At 43.9% G+C, this 17,757-nt stretch overlaps 1 protein-coding gene across 1 annotated transcript in view; it reads left to right on the top strand.

The window, feature by feature from the left end:
- rims2a (regulating synaptic membrane exocytosis 2a) overlaps positions 1-17,757 on the top strand; it is a 684,525-nt gene that overhangs the window by 39,869 nt on the left and 626,899 nt on the right. The window contains exon 3 of the mRNA XM_055634901.1: positions 9,399-9,410. Within this exon, the coding sequence (XP_055490876.1) occupies positions 9,399-9,410 (12 nt within the window). The remainder of the gene's footprint in view (positions 1-9,398; positions 9,411-17,757) is intronic.

The raw sequence follows: 17,757 nt of genomic DNA on the forward strand, positions 1-17,757 counted from the left end.
CCCTGATCCCTTTAGCCAGAAGGGCCACATCTAACTCCCCCTTAAATATAGCCAATGAACTGGCCTCAACTACCCTCTGTGGCAGAGAGTTCCAGAGATTCACCACTCTCTGTGTGAAAAAAGTTCTTCTCATTTCGGTTTTAAAGGATTTCCCCTTTATCCTTAAGCTGTGACCCCTTGTCCTGGACTTCCCTAACATCGGGAACAATCTGCAGATTTCCCCTTTTAATTATATGTATTTATCACCGCCAGAATGTCTGAGGTACTCAACAACTAGTGAATGCTCAAATCACATTGGTTTAGGGAGCTTTGATAGCCATTTTTCACACAGCAAGATCCCACAAGAAGAATCAATAACTAACGCCCAACACCTCCGCTCAGTTCGCAATAATAATAATAATAATAATAATGCGTTTTATTTGCTGGCGCCTTTCTGGACACCTAAGGACACCTTACAGGACATAAAATCACAATACATTTATCAATATTAAAATCAAGTTGATTAAAAACAAAAAACAAAAAAAAAATAAAAAAATACACAAAACATTTTAAGTCATTAAAATCAGGGTGAATCAATCAATCAATCAACCTTTATTGTCATCTTGCAAGCAACAGTTGTTACAGTGCTTGCAAGATCTTGAGATTCTCGCGATAGAGCAGTGCAAGACCCCCTCCTCTCCCGGAAGTGCGGGGTTTGCAGATGTAAACAAACATGGTGGAAGTTATGTTGGGTATGCTAATCTAAACAGGTGTGTTTTGAGTTGTGATTTGAATTGATCGATAGTGTCCAGGTGAGGGATGGGAGGTGGGAGAGTGTTCCAGAGACGTGGGGCAGAGCAGCTGAAGGCTCTGGCACCCATGGTGCTGAGTCTAAATGTGGGAACAGTTAAAATTGCAGCTGAGGAGGAACAAAGTGACCGGGAAGGAGTGTATGGTAGCAGCAGGTCAGAGAGGTATTGGGGAGCACGGTGGTGTACGGCTTTGAAGGTCAGCAGTAAAATCTTGTAGTTAATCCGGTGGTGCACAGGGAGCCAGTGGAGCTGAGTGAGGATGGGTGTGATGTGGTCCGATGATCTGGTGCGGGTGATGATCCGGGCTGCAGAGTTCTGAATGCATTGGAGGCGATGAAGAAGTTTATTGGAGGTGCAAGTGAGGAGGGCGTTGCAGTAATCGATGCGGGATGTGACCAGAGCGTGGATGAGGACTTTTGTATTGTCTTTGGAGAGGGAGGGGCGGAGTCTGGAGATGTTGCAGAGATGAAAGTATGCAGAGCGTGTGATATTGCTGATGTGGGGGCCAAAGGAAAGTGTACTGTCCAGAATGACGCCGAGACTTTTGACACGGGAGGAGGTGGGTTATGGGTGAGATCAACTGAAATGGTGAACGGGTGGGTTTTGGAGAGTTTGGACTTTGAGCCAATTAGCATGATTTCTGTTTGATTTCCATTGAGTTTTAGAAGGTTGAGTGACATCCAGTTGCTGATAGCTTGAAGACAGGTGGTGAGGGCAGTTGGGGGAAGGGAGGTGTTTGGTTTTGTGGAGAGGTAAAGTTGTGTATCATCGGCGTAGCAGTGAAAATTGATTCCAAAATGACGGAGAATATTGGCAAGAGGTTGAATATAGATGATAAAAAGCAGTGGCTCCAGCACCAATCCCTGAGGAACACCATGGGTGACTGTGGCATTTGTGGATGTGACTTTATTTCCCTGGATGAACTGTTTTCTGTCGTTTAGATAGGACCTGAACCAAAGTAGTGCATTGTTGTTGATGCCGGTGGCAGATAGACGTTCCAGAAGAATTGGGTGGGAGATGGTGTCAAAGGCTGATGTGAGGTCGAGGAGGATCAGGATGGATAAGTGGCCGGTGTCAGCTGCGAGAAGGAGATCATTTGTAATTTTTACCAAGGCTGTTTCAGTGCTGTGATTGTGGCGAAAACCGGACTGAAATGGTTCATAGAGGTTATTGTTTTGAAGGTGGACTTGAAGTTGTGTCGCTATTGTCCTTTCCAGAAGTTTAGTGATGAATGGGAGGTTGGAGATGGGGCGGTAGTTATTTGGATTGTTTGGATCAGAACCTGGTTATTTTAGAATCGGGGTGACCGAAGCTGTTTTGAGAGATGTAGGGACAGTAGCAGTTGATAGGGAGGGGTTAATTATGGACATTATGATGGGTGAGATAGAGGGCAGACAGGATTTAACCAGGACAGTAGGGATGGGATCAAGCAAGCAGGAGGAGTTCTTGGACTTGGTGATGAGTTTAATTATTTCTTCGACTGTTGGAAGCTGGAAAGTTGATAGGGTGGAGAGTGGGGAGTCCAGTGTGGAAGTCCAGGGTGGGCTGTTGCGAGCAGAAGCTGAGAAAGAGTTCAATTGGTGATGAATGCTGGTGATTTTGGAACTGAAGAAGTCCAAAAACGTATTACACTGAGCAGTGGAGGTGAGGTGATTCGTGGTTTCAGGAGGCTTAAGTTGTTTGTTCTTCTTCTTTTCGTGTCTTTGAAGCTGGTTGGTTATATGACAGTTTCCCATTCCTTTACACAGTCCTTTGCGTTTTTATTGAACACTGCAAGATCCTTTGGGCTGCACTGGTTGGGTAGTTTGTTGACAGTAGAGAATAAAGTCCGAGTGTTATTTTCACTGTTGTTGATGATGTTGGAGTAGTAGGAGGATTTAGCAGCAGTCAGGGCATTTTATATGAGAGAAGATGATCTGTATGCATTTGGTGGTGAATAGTTAGTCCAGTTTTCTTTGTAAGTCTCTCCAGACGCCGGCCCACCATTTTCATATGGCAGAGTTCAGTGTACCACGGAGATGACCTGCTAAAAGAGACTGAACGGGTTTTCAGAGGAGCCAAGGAATTTAATGAATGGGATAGTCATTGTAGTGATCAACCAGGTTAGCAATGCAGAGTGGGGGGAAATAGGATGAAGGGAGTTACTGTTGAGTTCCACTTGATGAATGTTTTTCAGATTACGGAAGGATATGGAGCGCTTCAGATTGTGTTTAGGGAGTGGCAGATTAATATCAAAAAGGACAGTTTTATGGTCTGAAATGGGAAGCTGTAGATTTAAGATTGTATGATGTCACTCTAGAGCAACAGACTAAATCTAAAATATGGCCTTTATTATGGGTTGGGAACTCGATGTACTGAGTGAGGCCAAAACTATCCAGAACAGAAATAAAATCTTTAGTAAAGGTGTCAGTATGTTTATCTAAATGAATATTGAAATCACCCATTAAAATGATATTGGGGGACATGGCACATAGCCCAGATAAAATAGCAGTGAGTTCACTAATAACAACTGTAGAAGGCTTTGGAGGACGATAGATAGACACTATGAGGGTGGGTGTACACCTATGTAGTTGAGCAGTCAGGATTTCGAACGAGGATGGCTCTGTGACTGAGACTGACGAGATCTTGAGATTCTCGCGATAGAGCAGTGCAAGACCCCCTCCTCTCCTGGAAGCGCGGGGTTTGCAGATGTAAACAAACTCAGGAGGTATGGCTTGGTTGAGGTGGAGGTAATCATCAGGCTGTTGCCAAGTCTCAGTAAGACACAGAAAGTCAAGTTTTGAATCCGAAGTGAAGTCCGAGATGAGAGGGGCTTTGTTGGAGAGAGATCTGACGTTGAAGAGTGCAAATTTGGATCCATTTGAGGGAACTAAGTAGCGGGGGGGAGGTATCAAGGGGGGAAATAACGGCAGGGGTAGAGGAAATAGAGCAGGGTATCAGTGGGGAAGCGGAAAGTCAAAATGTGACAGGAGACAGAATGTGTGAAGATAAAGCTTTAGATGTAAAAGGGGCAAAAACGGAAAGGAAGGGTAGTAAAATTCATCTGAAAGTGCTTTATCTAAATGCACGGAGTATTCGTAATAAGATAAATGAATTAACGGTGCAATTAAGTATATATAGTTATGATATCGTGGCCATTACGGAGACATGGCTGCAAGGGGATCAGGACTGGGAGTTAAATATAGAGGGGTACTCGACAATTAGGAAAGATAGACAGGAAAGAAAGGGAGGAGGGGTGGCCCTTTTAATAAGGGAGGGAATAACGGCAATAGAGAGGAAGGATATTGCGTTGAAGGATCAGGATAGTGAAACAGCTTGGGTACAGATAGAGAATAATAAGGGGAAAAAAACACTAGTGGGTGTAATTTATAGACCTCCAAATAGCTGTGACGCTGTTAGTCAGAACATAAATCTGCAAATAGTTGACGCATGTAAAAAGGGAACTGCTGTAATCATGGGGGACTTCAATTTTCATATTAATTGGGCAAACCAAACTGGGCAGGGTAGACTAGAGGAAGAGTTTATAGAATGTATTAGAGACGGGTTCCTAGAACAGTATGTCACAGAACCGACAAGGGGGGAGGCAATCTTGGATCTGGTCCTGTGTAATGAAGCAGGATTAATTAAAAATGTCATAGTTAGGGACTCGTTGGGAACAAGTGACCACAATATGGTCGAATTCCATATTCAAATAGAAGGGGAGCAGGTTGAAACTCAGGCTAGGGTGCTTAGTCTAAATAAGGGGGATTATGAAGGTATGAGGACTGAGCTGATCAAAGTTGACTGGGATAGCAGACTCAAGAATAAGACGGTACATGAGCAGTGGTGTACGTTTAAGGGTATACTGTATAACCTTCAAGAAAAATTTATTCCTATGAAGAAAAAAAGGGGTAAGGGTAAGAACAGTCAGCCATGGCTCAGTAAAACTATAAAGGATAGTATTCGGCTGAAGGCAAGGGCATATAAGGTAGCCAGAGATAGTGGGAGGGTAGAGGATTGGGAAGCATTTAAAGGTCAGCAAAAAATAAACTAAGAGATTAATTAAGACGGGGAAAATAGACTATGAAAGGAATTTAGCGAACAACATAAAAACTAATAGTAAGAGTTTTTATAGCTATATAAAAAGAAAAAGGGTGGCTAAGGTGAACGTTGGTCCATTGGAGGGTGAGACTGGAGAGTTGTTGGTGGGGAACATGGAAATGGCAAAGGCATTAAACGAGTATTTTGTATCAGTCTTCACCATAGAAGACACAAAAAATATTCCAACGCTGGATAAACAGGGGGCGGTAGGAATGGAGGAGCTAAATACTATTAAGATCACCAAGGAGGTGGTATTAGGGAAATTAATGAGACTGAAGGAGGATAAATCCCCTGGGCCTGATGGATTACATCCAAGGGTCTTGAGGGAGATAGCGGTGGGGATTGTGGATGCATTGGTGATAATTTTCCAAAACTCCCTGGAGGCAGGAACGGTCCCAGTGGATTGGAAAATGGCCAATGTAACACCTATATTTAAAAAAGGAAGTAAACAGAAGGCGGGTAACTATAGACCGGTTAGTCTAACATCGGTGGTGGGTAAAATGTTAGAGACAATTATTAAAGAAACACTAACGGGGCACTTGGATAAACATGACTTCATCGGACAGAACCAACATGGTTTTGTGAAGGGGAAGTCCTGGTTAACGAATCTGCTCGAATTCTTGGAGGAATTAACAACCCGGGTGGAGAAAGGGGAACCGGTGGATGTGGTTACTTGGACTTCCAAAAGGCTTTTGACAAGGTGCCACATAAGAGACTATTGCTAAAAATAAAAAAATTATGGGATTGGGGGTAATATATTAGCATGGGTAGAGGATTGGCTAACAAATAGGAAGCAGAGAGTGGGGATAAATGGTTCATACTCGGGATGGCAACCGGTAACTAGCGGGGTTCCGCAAGGGTCGGTGTTGGGACCCCAGTTGTTCACAATTTATATAAATGATTTGGAGGAGGGAACCAAGTGTAATATATCAAAATTTGCGGACGATACAAAAATGGGAGGAAAAGTAGGGGATGAGGAGGATAGGAAGAGTCTGCAAAAGGATATAGATAAGCTAGGTGAGTGGGCAACAACTTGGCAGATGAAATTTAATACTAATAAATGTGAAGTCATTCACTTTGGGAAAAAAAATGATAGGGCAAGTTATTTTCTAAATGAGGAGGAGCTGCGTTGTAATGCAACGCAAAGGGATCTAGGGGTATTAGTACATGAATCACTGAAAGTTAGTATGCAGGTGCAGCAAGCAATCAGGAAGGCCAATGGAGTTTTGGCCTTTATTGCTAGGGGGATTGAGTATAAAAACACGGAGGTCTTGCTGCAGCTGTACACAGTATTAGTGAGACCACATTTGGAATACTGTGTACAGTTTTGGGGTCCATACTTAAGAAAGGATGTACTAGCCCTGGAGGCAGTGCAGCGAAGGTTTACAAGATTAATTCCTGCAATGAGGGGATTGACATATGAGGAAAGGTTAAGTAGGCTGGAACTCTACTCTTTGGAGTTTAGAAGAATGAGAGGCGATCTCATTGAAACATATAAGATCGTGAGGGGCCTTGATCGGGTGGATGCACCGAGGATGTTCCCAATGATCGGGGAAACTAGAACTAGGGGACATAGTTGCAGAATAAGGGGGGGCTCTTTTAAAACTGAGATGAGGAAGAACTTCTTCACCCAGAGGGTGGTTAATTTTATGGAATTCACTGCCCCAGGGAGCAGTGGAAGCAGAAACTTTAAATATATTTAAGACTAAAATAGATGGTTTTTTAGCTGCCAAGGGGATAAGGGGCTACGGGGAGAGGGCAGGGATATGGACCTAGGTATGGTTAGTATAGTAAGACCTGAGTGATCTCCTGGACAAGTGTCGATCGCCTAGATTGGGGTCGGAGAGGAATTTCCCGGATTTTTTTTCCCGAATTGGACCTGGGTTTTTATCCGGTTTTTTGCCTCCCCCAGGAGATCACGAGGTTCTTGGGGTGGAGAGGGGTGATAGCGGTATAAAGGGGAGGGGAGTGTCTTGTGTTCTGTGTCTTGTGTCTACTGTTTGTAGGTAAGTGTGTCTGTTTAGTGTTCAGCCATGAGCGAATGGCGGTGCGGGCTCGATGGACCTGGTGGTCTGCTCTCGCACCTACTTTCTATGTTTCTATGTTTCTATGGAACGGCGGGGTGAGCTAGCAGAGGAGCTAACACACTGTGGTCAGCAGCTCGACCCATGTTGTGTGGTTTCTGAGGACCTGTGGACCAACGGGAGCTGATGGAGTTTGAGTTATTGTTGGAGAAGTTCCTGCGGGATCCACGGTGGATGTATCTTGGTCGACGGAGAATGTCTCGGTGGCTGAGGAGGCAGGAAGGAAGCTCGGAGCGGAATTGACGCTGGTGGAGTTCTGCTGTCGACTAGGATAGCCGTGGGGTGGCTGTCACTGCGGTGAAAAGCAGGACAATCCAAAGCAGCATTTTGCACGTCCACATCTTGCAGCTCCGGTGGTGCTGTGGGCTGGTCTAAATCCGACAGCAGGCTGTGAGACTCCGGCTACCACAGCTGACACAGGTGCTATCAGCAGCAGCAGGGTAAGCCACACGTGATGCCGAAAAGATTCAACAAATGCCACAAGGGCAACGGCAGAGGATAATCAGTCCAACAAGTTCAAGAAAAACATTTGGATCGAACAATAATAGTGAACACAGTTAGTAGGCTGTGTAAAATTAGCTAACAGACAAAACAAAACAAAACAAAACACAAAGTCCGGTGAGCAGCGGTAGCCAGCTGTGCCAGCGTTCACTCGACCAGAACCGTTTGCAGTAACCAACTTGATCTCCCGGTGGCTCAGCACTTCAACTCCCCCTCCCATTCCAAATCCAACCTTTCTGTCCTGGGCCTCCTCCATGGGCAGAGTGAATCCCACCGCAAATTGGAGGAGCAGCACCTCATATTTCGCTTGGGTAGTTTACACCACAGCGGCATGAACATTGACTTCTCCAATTTCAGGTAGTCCCTGCTTTCTCCCTCCTTCCCCTCCCCTTCCCAGCTCTCCCACAGCCCACTGTCTCCGCCTCTTCCTTTCTTTTTTCCTGCTCCCCCCTCCCCATCCTCCCCGAAGAAGGGTCTCGACCCGAAACGTCACCTATTCCCTCGCTCCATAGATCCTGCCTCACCCGCTGAGTTTCTGCGGCATTTTTGTCTGCTAACCATATATTATTGGTTTTCTGACATTGGTGGAAATCCACCACTCTTCTAATAGCGCTATTGTAACATCATGAGTTCTTTTACATCTTGAATTAGTTAATTACTGAAATGGGTTACTTCATGTTCTCTGAAGACTCACTTTATGCATTCATTGTTTAATTGCTCTGATCTGTTAAGGTTTCAAGGTAAGTTTATTGTCACATGTTCCAATTAAGGTACAGTGACATTCACTTTACCATACAGCTATACTAAAGAGCAACAAGACACACAACTACTTAAAAATTAACATAAACATCCACCACAGCAGATCCCCGTTCCTCCCTGTGATAGAAGGCAATAAAGTCCGATCTCCTTACTCTTTATTCTCCTGCGGTGAATCAAAGGATCCAGTGTCCAGTCTAATTGTAGTAAGTCCGTCTCTTAGAATGATATAATACAAATGAGTAGCAAGTACATAGCTATATTACTGGTCAGATTTCAACAATGATAGAATATATGAGCACATGAAGGTCCTCTGTACCTCGAGATTGCCCCACTATTCAACAAGAACCATCTGCCATTCCTCCGCCCATTGGCCCATTTTGATCAAGTTTGCATCGTAACCTTTGATGACCTTCTGCACGGTCCACTGTGCCACCAATTTTAAAGTAATGTGTAAACCCACTCGCCATGCCACCTATATTCATATCCAGATTATTACTATAAATAACTAACAACACTGGATCCACCACCAATCCCTGTGGCACACCACTTGTTACAGACCTCCAGTCTGGATTAATAACTCTCTCCCACCATTCTCTCTCTCCTACCTTCCATCCAACTTTGTATCCAGTTGGTTAGCTCATCTTGTTTCTATGTGTGATCTAACATCCCAGTCAACTTCCCTTCAACTTCAAGATATTTACCATCTAAGAATTTCTAGCATTTCCTGTTTTTATTGCAAATTTCGAACATCACTTTTTTAACATGTTCATTTATTTTTGTACAACATTGATGCTCCTTAATTAAATGTTCTGTACATCTTTGAATTTTGTAAATCTAAATCAATGGCAATTTGTTATTCCAACACATTTTACATGGATTTCGGTTTCCAAAAAAGTGAATTATGAAACATGTAATGCATAAATGACTACTTTTATTTGTAATAATTGTTCTGAATTTTAATATGTTTGGCAGTCGTATTCTGTTGTTCATTAAACCTCGAATTTTCTTTATGAATGTTACCTTTTGAGTTTTGCTTGCACCTCAGTATTTTATGTCCTTTAAATGTTGTCATGTATTATTCTGAAATATCTTGCTACACTTCCACACGTGAATAAATAATACTTTATTTTTCCATTTTGTTTCCTGCCTGCTACCTTGCTCTTCATGCTTTCTTGGATTCCAGGAAGACAAAGTGGTAAGAATCTATTTTTTACTATTTTGTATTTAGCATTTAAATGTTATTGAAATTTCAGTTTTAAACTGGTTGTGCTTTCTATATTTCAGCTTTTTGGGAAATTAGATGAATATTTCAGATGAAGGGTTGTAATAACGTTTTAATTATTTTGGAAAGGTTTCATTAACCAGCACTTAAGTTGTTCTTCTTCCTGCGTAAGGCATGCGCAGCCTAAAGTTGTAGGTCAACTTGCTCTATTTGTTTGTGCATGTCTGGTTGATTGCAATAGTCGAAACCGGGTGGACCATGTGAAGGTTGCAATCCCCCACCCCACTAAATTGTCGGTAAAGCTGTATATTTTTGGCAGGTTAATTTTTGCTCATAGTCAGCCAACATTGAAAGCAAAGTAAAATGAATCCAAATATATTTGTGGTAAATTTTGACGTGGCATTAAGAGCAAGTCAAGCTCTTGCCACAACCTAAGTTAGAAACTATATTTAAAATTATGTGAAATATAACCTCAATGGTGAACGGAACATTACATGTGGCAAATGCATGCATTTTACATCCAAGCAAATTCCAGAATGTTCACTTACATTGTTTAATTTGTGGGTTTTGTGTCTTTAGAGTTATTGTACTAAGGACAATTGAAAAGAGGAACTTCAGTTTCCCTGTTAGGTTTGAAATTAGAGGACTTTCATTGTCACTGCTGTTTGATTTGAGGATTTCAACAACCTTAATTTAGGAATATGGCAATGGTTTTGGTCCAAATGCCAAGCAACAGGATTAGTGTAGTGTGCTACCCACTCTTTTATTTCTGTGGCTTGTGTTTGATCAAAAATAGAATAAATCACATTGATTTAACAATTTTTCTACATTGTAAAATTGATATTTTTTCAGGGCGACAGTGGCCAAGGTTCTGTATTTCAGATGAGGGAGAGTTGTGGTCCACTATTGGATACAATCCAGCAAGCTCTTGGTCCTGATTTGCTCTGTCTTTGGAGGTCAAGGTCACTATCACACTCAGCTTCCAGCCTCCAGATCTTCCCATGTGTTGGAGGCATCTTTATCACACAGTTTGTTGCTCCTATAGCACTAGAGAAATTGCTGATGTTGACTTTTCCTTCAGCAAAGACCAGGAGACTAAGTCGGTGTTGGATTACACTGACACGATACTTCAGGCTTCCTTTTGGAACCAGGAGCTCCTCATTAAGAGCAACGATTACCGGCCCCTTAATGTACAAGTCGTGCTTTACCACATATACAAATCTCATTTGCTCCACAATATTGAGCGACGAAAAATTACAATTGGCAGCATTTGTTGTTTCTTTTTCATTAATGTCATCCATCCCTGCCTGAGTCCAATGTTGGCCTCAGCTGTTAAACTAAGGTATTGGGTCTTTCCCTCTATTTTCACTATTAAAATGGCTTAATATGAAATAATTAAGTTGTCAAGTTGCCGGCAGTCGCCTGAAAAACCAGCAACTGGAACGGCAGCTGTCAGAGTGGAACACACACACACACACACACACACACACACACACACACGCACGCACACACACACACACACACACACACACACACACACACACACACACACACACACACACACACACACACACACACACACACACACACACACACACACACACACACACACTCACACACACACCACACACACACACACACACACACACACACACACACACACACACACACACACACACACACACACACACACACACACACACACACACACACACACACACACACACACACACACACACACACACACACACACACACACACACACACACACTCACACACACACACACACACACACACACACACACACACACACACACACACACACACACACACTTTCCTTCACCAGCCCGTTATGCAGACGGGGGTCAGGGCAAGCGGGGGGGAGCACTATCTAAATGAAATTCACACGGTGCAAAGCCAAAGTGATACAGACACACACCGCGATGAACAGGAAGGTTGGCGCTGTAATTAAGACGGCTAAAGCACAGTGTACGGTAAGTCCTTTAAAAGAGGGGGGGAGAAGGGGGGGTAGAAGGAGGGAGAAGGAGTGGAGACAACATTTAAGAAGCCGGAGATACATGGCTGTGAAGCTTGGCGAACATTTAGCATTACCGTTCGTTTAGCCTTGGTTCTGAAAACTACTGCTTATGTTTTTTTTCCCAATGAGCCAATGAAATTCACCGGTCAGCGCCAGCTACAGCCTACGAGAACCTCTGAGAACCTTTGACCTCCTGGCAACCCACTAGGACCTCCTGGTGACCCACCTACGGCTCGAGAATTCTCGCCACTCCCCATGCCGGCTTCATTCTAGTAGCCGCTAATTCTTCAACGTGAACAATTCACGGCGACCATAATGAGGCCACGACTAGTTCCCAGAATGCGGGAACTCCTCACGACCATGAAGGCGACTCCCCGACAACCACCCGCAAACATGTGGCGACTGCAGAGTCTCCTGCAGTTGCCTAAAAAGTCGCCTAAGTGGGACAGACCCATAACTTAAAAAAAAACAATGTAGAAAGAAAGATAAAATGGGAACAACATTGTAGAATGCATTAATCCAGAGAATTGACAGAGATCAGATTCCATGCAATGTTGCTTTAACAGAGTGAAGGTTTGGAAGGTGGATACAAAATGTCAGAGTACCTCAGCGGGACAAGCAGCATGTCTGGAGAGAAGGAATGGGTGGCGTTTCGGATTGAGACCCTTCTTCAGACTTAGGTGGGCAGCTTGATAGGTTTCTTGGTAAGGAGGTAATTACAGGCAGCAGAAGGTGGTGGAGTATTTGGACACTTTGGATGTACCTTGAAGGACTTTATTTCTAAGACATTTTTACTGACTCACAGAGTGCAGATTGTGGAGATCTTGGGTTTGATATGCATGAAAATTCATTGAAGAGGGGGAAAGAATTGTTGCTCGGAATTAAAAATAAATATAAAAACATGGAATTAAATTAAGAACACAATAACAATTGAATTAAATGAACCAGGAAAGGAGCTCAGTCAAATTACTACTTACAGCAAGAAATGTGTAATTATAATTAGTAATTTAAGTATGGTTATTAACTAGTTTAAAACAATTAAACATAGCTGATTGAATAATTGCACTTGAAAATTGGCAAGATAAAAGCAATAATACAATGTCTGTAATGCAATTAGAGTTTACAAATAATGAATCAAAAAGGGAACACAGAAGTAATATAAGAATATGGACGCGTTGATGAGGCCGGCTGCCAAAGTCCTTGGAACGTGTAAAGTTTAGGATGTGTAATATGTACAGGTAGCGGCTTTAGGTGATCTAGGAATTTCCCAATTTGAGCAGCACGGGGGGTATTTTATGTGCATCATTATGGCAAGCTGAGGATTTCCTGGATCTTACATCAAGCCAAAAACAAGTTCAGGACAACATGCGGGTGCTCTTTCAAAAGGGCAGGGAGTGAGGAATCCTCAGGGAGTGTGCTCCTCTTCTACTGTTGTGCAGCATTAACGTTTAGAGGGGTAGACATGAACATCAAGTAATACAGTCCAAGATCATGCCAGTAAAGTACAAGGACCTGAACTAGTGGGAACGGCCCGGGTACAAATGCTGTTGCCATAGGAGATTTTATAGTTAGGGGAGACGACAAATACTTCTGTAACTCTTCATCCTGAGCTCCACGTGAAGTTGTGTTTCCCTGGTGACTGGGTACAGCAAATATTCTGTGAGAATGGATGCATCCAACATATTTTAATGAAGTGGTACCATGGATGTGGATAGAGCAGGAATTATATTCCTACTGTCACATCTTCAGGAGACAGGAATGGGAAAGAAAGTCACACCTTCAGTAGTATTCTACGGAATACTTTCTGCACTCAGTGCAAGAGTAGAAATTGAAACATAAACTAATTTAATGCAGGTCTACAGATGCGTGTGATTGTTTATATAGATTCAGTTGCATGAGGTACACCTCAACAAGACGAGGGCCAATGTTCTAGTTATTGGAGATAGCTTTCTCATGCAATTCTCTAGCCCTCTCTCCCAGCAATACACCCCCCCCCCCCCACCCCCCCCCCCCCCCACCCCCCCCACACACACACACACACACACACACACACACACACACACACACACACACACACACACACACACACACACACACACACACACACACACACACACACACACACACACACACACACACACACACACACAAACTATGCACATGCTTTACAGGGAATTTATATGGATGTACAAGAACTAAAGAATAGTGATATTCAAGGATTTCAAGTCCCAACATTGATCGAGATGTCAGTGTAAGTTCAAAAGAAATGTGTTCATTTCAGAAATGGGACAAACATGAACTGAGCCCACCAGGGAAAGGGGTATTACTGGAGATAGTTCAGGTATGAAATGGGCTGAGTAGATGAAGTATTAGTGGGAGAATACTCAATGCTGGCATTGATGTGATATTGGTGTATTATTATCACGTGTACTGAGATAGAGTGAGAATCGTTGTTTGTGTGCTGTCGGCTCAAGCCACTGTGTACATGAGTACAATCTATCTATACGCACATACAACAGGTAGTGCAAAGGGAAACAAATATCGTGCAGAATGTAGTGTTACAGTGTTGCGAATGCAGAGAAAGTGCAGCTAAAAATAAAATGGAAGGGCTGCATGAGGTAGGTTGGGAGATTGGGACTTAGCTTATGAGAGGTCCACTTAGTAGTCAAGTCAAGTCAAGTCAAGTTTATTTGTCACATACACATACGAGATGTGCAGTGAAATGAAAGTGGCAATGCTCGCGGACTTTTGTGCAAAAGCCAAACAACAAAACACCAAACAAATTATAAACACAATCATAACACACATATTCTTTTACATAATAAATAATGGAAGGAAAAACGTTCTGTAGCGTTAGTCCCTGGTGAGATAGGCGTTTACAGTCCGAATGGCCTCTGGGAAGAAACTCCTTCTCAACCTCTCCGTTCTCACCGCATGGCAACGGAGGCGTTTGCCTGACCGTAGCAGCTGGAACAAGTTATAACATTGTGTTTGCATGCTGCCTCTGATTGTGGGATGTCAGTCAGTAAGTTGTTATTTATAAGTCTGAGTATTACAACTCAAGGCAGAACATGTAGGGTGCAGTTCAGTGTTTCAGCACTCTCATCTTGACATACCATGCCAGACCATGGCTTTAGGATCTTTCTCCATATTTCATGATGCGCAGAAAATTCTGCTGTAATCTTACATCGCGGAGTCCTGCGACTCTGCCCGGCTCGGCCTGTGGACTTCGGGAGCCGCGGAGGTGGCTGGGAGGCGGCTGATCGGGAGGTCTGGGCCGCTGAGGATGTTCTCCGTCGGGGTTCGGCGTCGGTGTTCCATCGTCCCGGCGTGAGGGCCTGAGCATCGGGCCGCCCGTGGCGGCAACTACGGGTGCTCGGGAGGCCCCGACCACGGGTGAACATCTGGGAAGATCGGCGGGGAGGCTGGCTGGACTATGGTGCCTTCCTCAACTTTGGTGCCGCTGTGGGGTTATAGTGTGTTGTGGACTTCTGTGTTTGTGCTTTTAAAAAATATATGTTTTATTAATTTATTATTTCTTTTTATGTTACTTGATTGTAAGGAAAATCCATTTTATTGTCTCTTATGATTTAATGACAATAAATTGAATACAAAAAAAATGAATACAATTCTACCTGTAGAGTAGTGAGGCATCGTAGCCTCCCTGTACAAGCACACTTAATGTTATTGAAGGTCAGTTACAGAGATTTTAATCATGGTGATCGTGGTTCCTGTTTGTTCCGTGGTTGTCTGTTATTTCAATCTTTTTTATTATTTTTAGTTAGTCTAAAGTCTTGTGTTGGGGGAAACTTTAACTTTTCTATGTGGGGGAGGGGGGCAGGGTAAGGGGGGAAACTGTTTCCAAGTCTCTTCCTGGCGGGGACGTGACTATTTCTCCGAGTTGCGTCCTCGCCCCCCACCTCGCGGCCTACCAGCTGGATCGGAGCGGCCTTTCCTGCCGGGGATCGGGAACCGGACCAGGGCTGCTACAGCGGCGGCGCAGAGCTGGAGTCACCGCGGAGTGGGCGATACCTACCTGGGTCGCCGGTTGGAGCTCCGGAGCGTTGGGCCGCTGCTCCAACATCGTGGAGCTCTGGTGCGGAGAGCTTCCAACGCGGGCGGCGCTGACTGCCACCGTGGAGTCCTGGGGCGCCTTGCAGAGGGTCTGCAGCAGCAGTCTCCACCCGGCGCGGCCTACGGACTTTGGAAGCCGCCGACTCCGGTAGGAGGGGGCCGACTCTGTGTCCACGCCGCTGAGGACGTCCCGCAGCCCCGACGTCGGACTTGTATCATCCCGGCGAGCGGTCCTGGACATCGGGCCGCCCGTAGTGGCAACTGCGGAGGGCACGGGGAGGCCCTGACCATGGGGAATAATGGGGGAAGAGACTGACTTTGGTGCCTTCCCACACAGTGGGAAACTTTGATTCTGCTGTGTGGGGATGTTTTATGTCAAATTCTATAGTGTGTTGAGTCCTGTTTATTTTTATTGTATGGCTGTATGGGAATTTCTTTCACTGTGCCATCTGGCACATGTGACGAATAAATGTATCTTGTATCTTGTATCCTATACAGTTCCAACTCGGGTATTTACTTGAGAAGGTGAAATATTGCAAAAGATTATCTTGAAATCAGAGAAATCCAACCAAGTCAAGTATGTATTATGGCCCACTCACAAACATCAGCAGAGTGTTGGAAGCAATTGACAGCTGTGGTCTACACACATGTAACCACTTCAATGATGCTCAGTTCAGATGCAGCCAGGTCTATTGGACTCCATATTTAAATACTAGTACGTTCTAAAAAAGAAAACTTCCATTTATAAAACACATTTCTTCCCCCAGGACATCCCAACGTGTGTTACAGCCACTGAAGGACTTTTAAAATGCATCAAGAGTCGAGACAAAACTCAGGAGGGTTTATTTGTCCAATGCACTGGTTATGAACCAGAACAATGACATTCTTATTTGCTGCAGCTTTACAGGGACATTGGGCACAACAATAACACAAACTAAATATGTAATAAATTGGCAGTAATTCCAAGTTAACTAAACCATGATAGTGTGACCTTGATAAGTATGAGGAGCAAGCATCGCAGTGTAAGTCCATGGGAGTGGTTAGGTTTCTTCAGTGATGGGAAGAAACTGTTCTTGAACCCAGAGATAACAGTTCTCAGGCTCCTGTCTCTTCTTCCTCATGGTAGCACGAGAAGCCAGTATGGTCAGTGTGCTGTGAGTCATTGCTGATAATAGCTGTCTTATTGAGGCAGCGGATCCTGGGGATTTCTTCGATGGTGGGTGGGTCAGTCCCTTTAATGTACTGGAGAATGACCTCCACTTTCTGCAGCCTCTTTCATTCTTAAGCATTCGAGTTTTCTAAACCAGGCCACGATCCAATCAGTCAGTATGATTGTGTATTCAGTATCATGTCGAATCTCCTCAACGTCCTCAGATATAGAGGCATTGGTGGCCAGGACAGATCATCAGTGATGGGTACAATCAAGGAACTTGTAGTTGTTGATTCTGTATGTTGCTGTATCACAAATGAGAACACTTGTTGTCCCTCAACATTCCCATACTGAAGCCACCAAACTGCTCCTTGATCTTGTTTTCAAGAAGGAACTGCAGATGCTGCAAGATCGAAGGTACACAAAATTGCTGGAGAAACTCAGCGGGTGCAGCAGCATCTATGGAGCGAAGGAAATGGGCGACGTTTCGGGCCGAAACACTTCTTCAGACTGAAGGGTTTCGGCCCGAAACGTCGCCCATTTCCTTCGCTCCATAGATGCTGCTGCACCCGCTGAGTTTCTCCAGCAATTTTGTGTACCTTTGCTCCTTGATCTTGCTAATGTTGCGAGCCGGATTGTTGTTCTAGTGCCACTCAACCAGGTTATCGGTCTCCCTTCGCTTGTAATGCAGGAAATGTCGTATGTGATTAGCATTCAGCAAGCTGTCTATGATAATATAAAGTGTTGGTCAATGTGTACCAGTAGCAGTACACAGGAGATGACACATGCTTTTCTTGGGAATAATTGCATGGATTTGTTTTCTGAGGTCATTGAGGGTTTTGATTGCATATCCTTTGTTACAAAACACAATGTATTGCATACTCGACAATATTTATGCGGTGGCCAAGATTTTAGATATGAACCCACAGTTTCCAGACAGAGTCAAGAGCGCTCACATTGAGTTCTAGCCAATGTTAGGTAGAACTAGAATTCCGCAGATGAGATATTAGAGTAAATACTTATTTTCATTTGTTCAGTTTTCAGGAATTGGAATTCCT

This window comes from Leucoraja erinacea, chromosome 4 (genome assembly GCF_028641065.1).
Source record: "Leucoraja erinacea ecotype New England chromosome 4, Leri_hhj_1, whole genome shotgun sequence".
NCBI lineage: Eukaryota > Metazoa > Chordata > Chondrichthyes > Rajiformes > Rajidae > Leucoraja > Leucoraja erinaceus.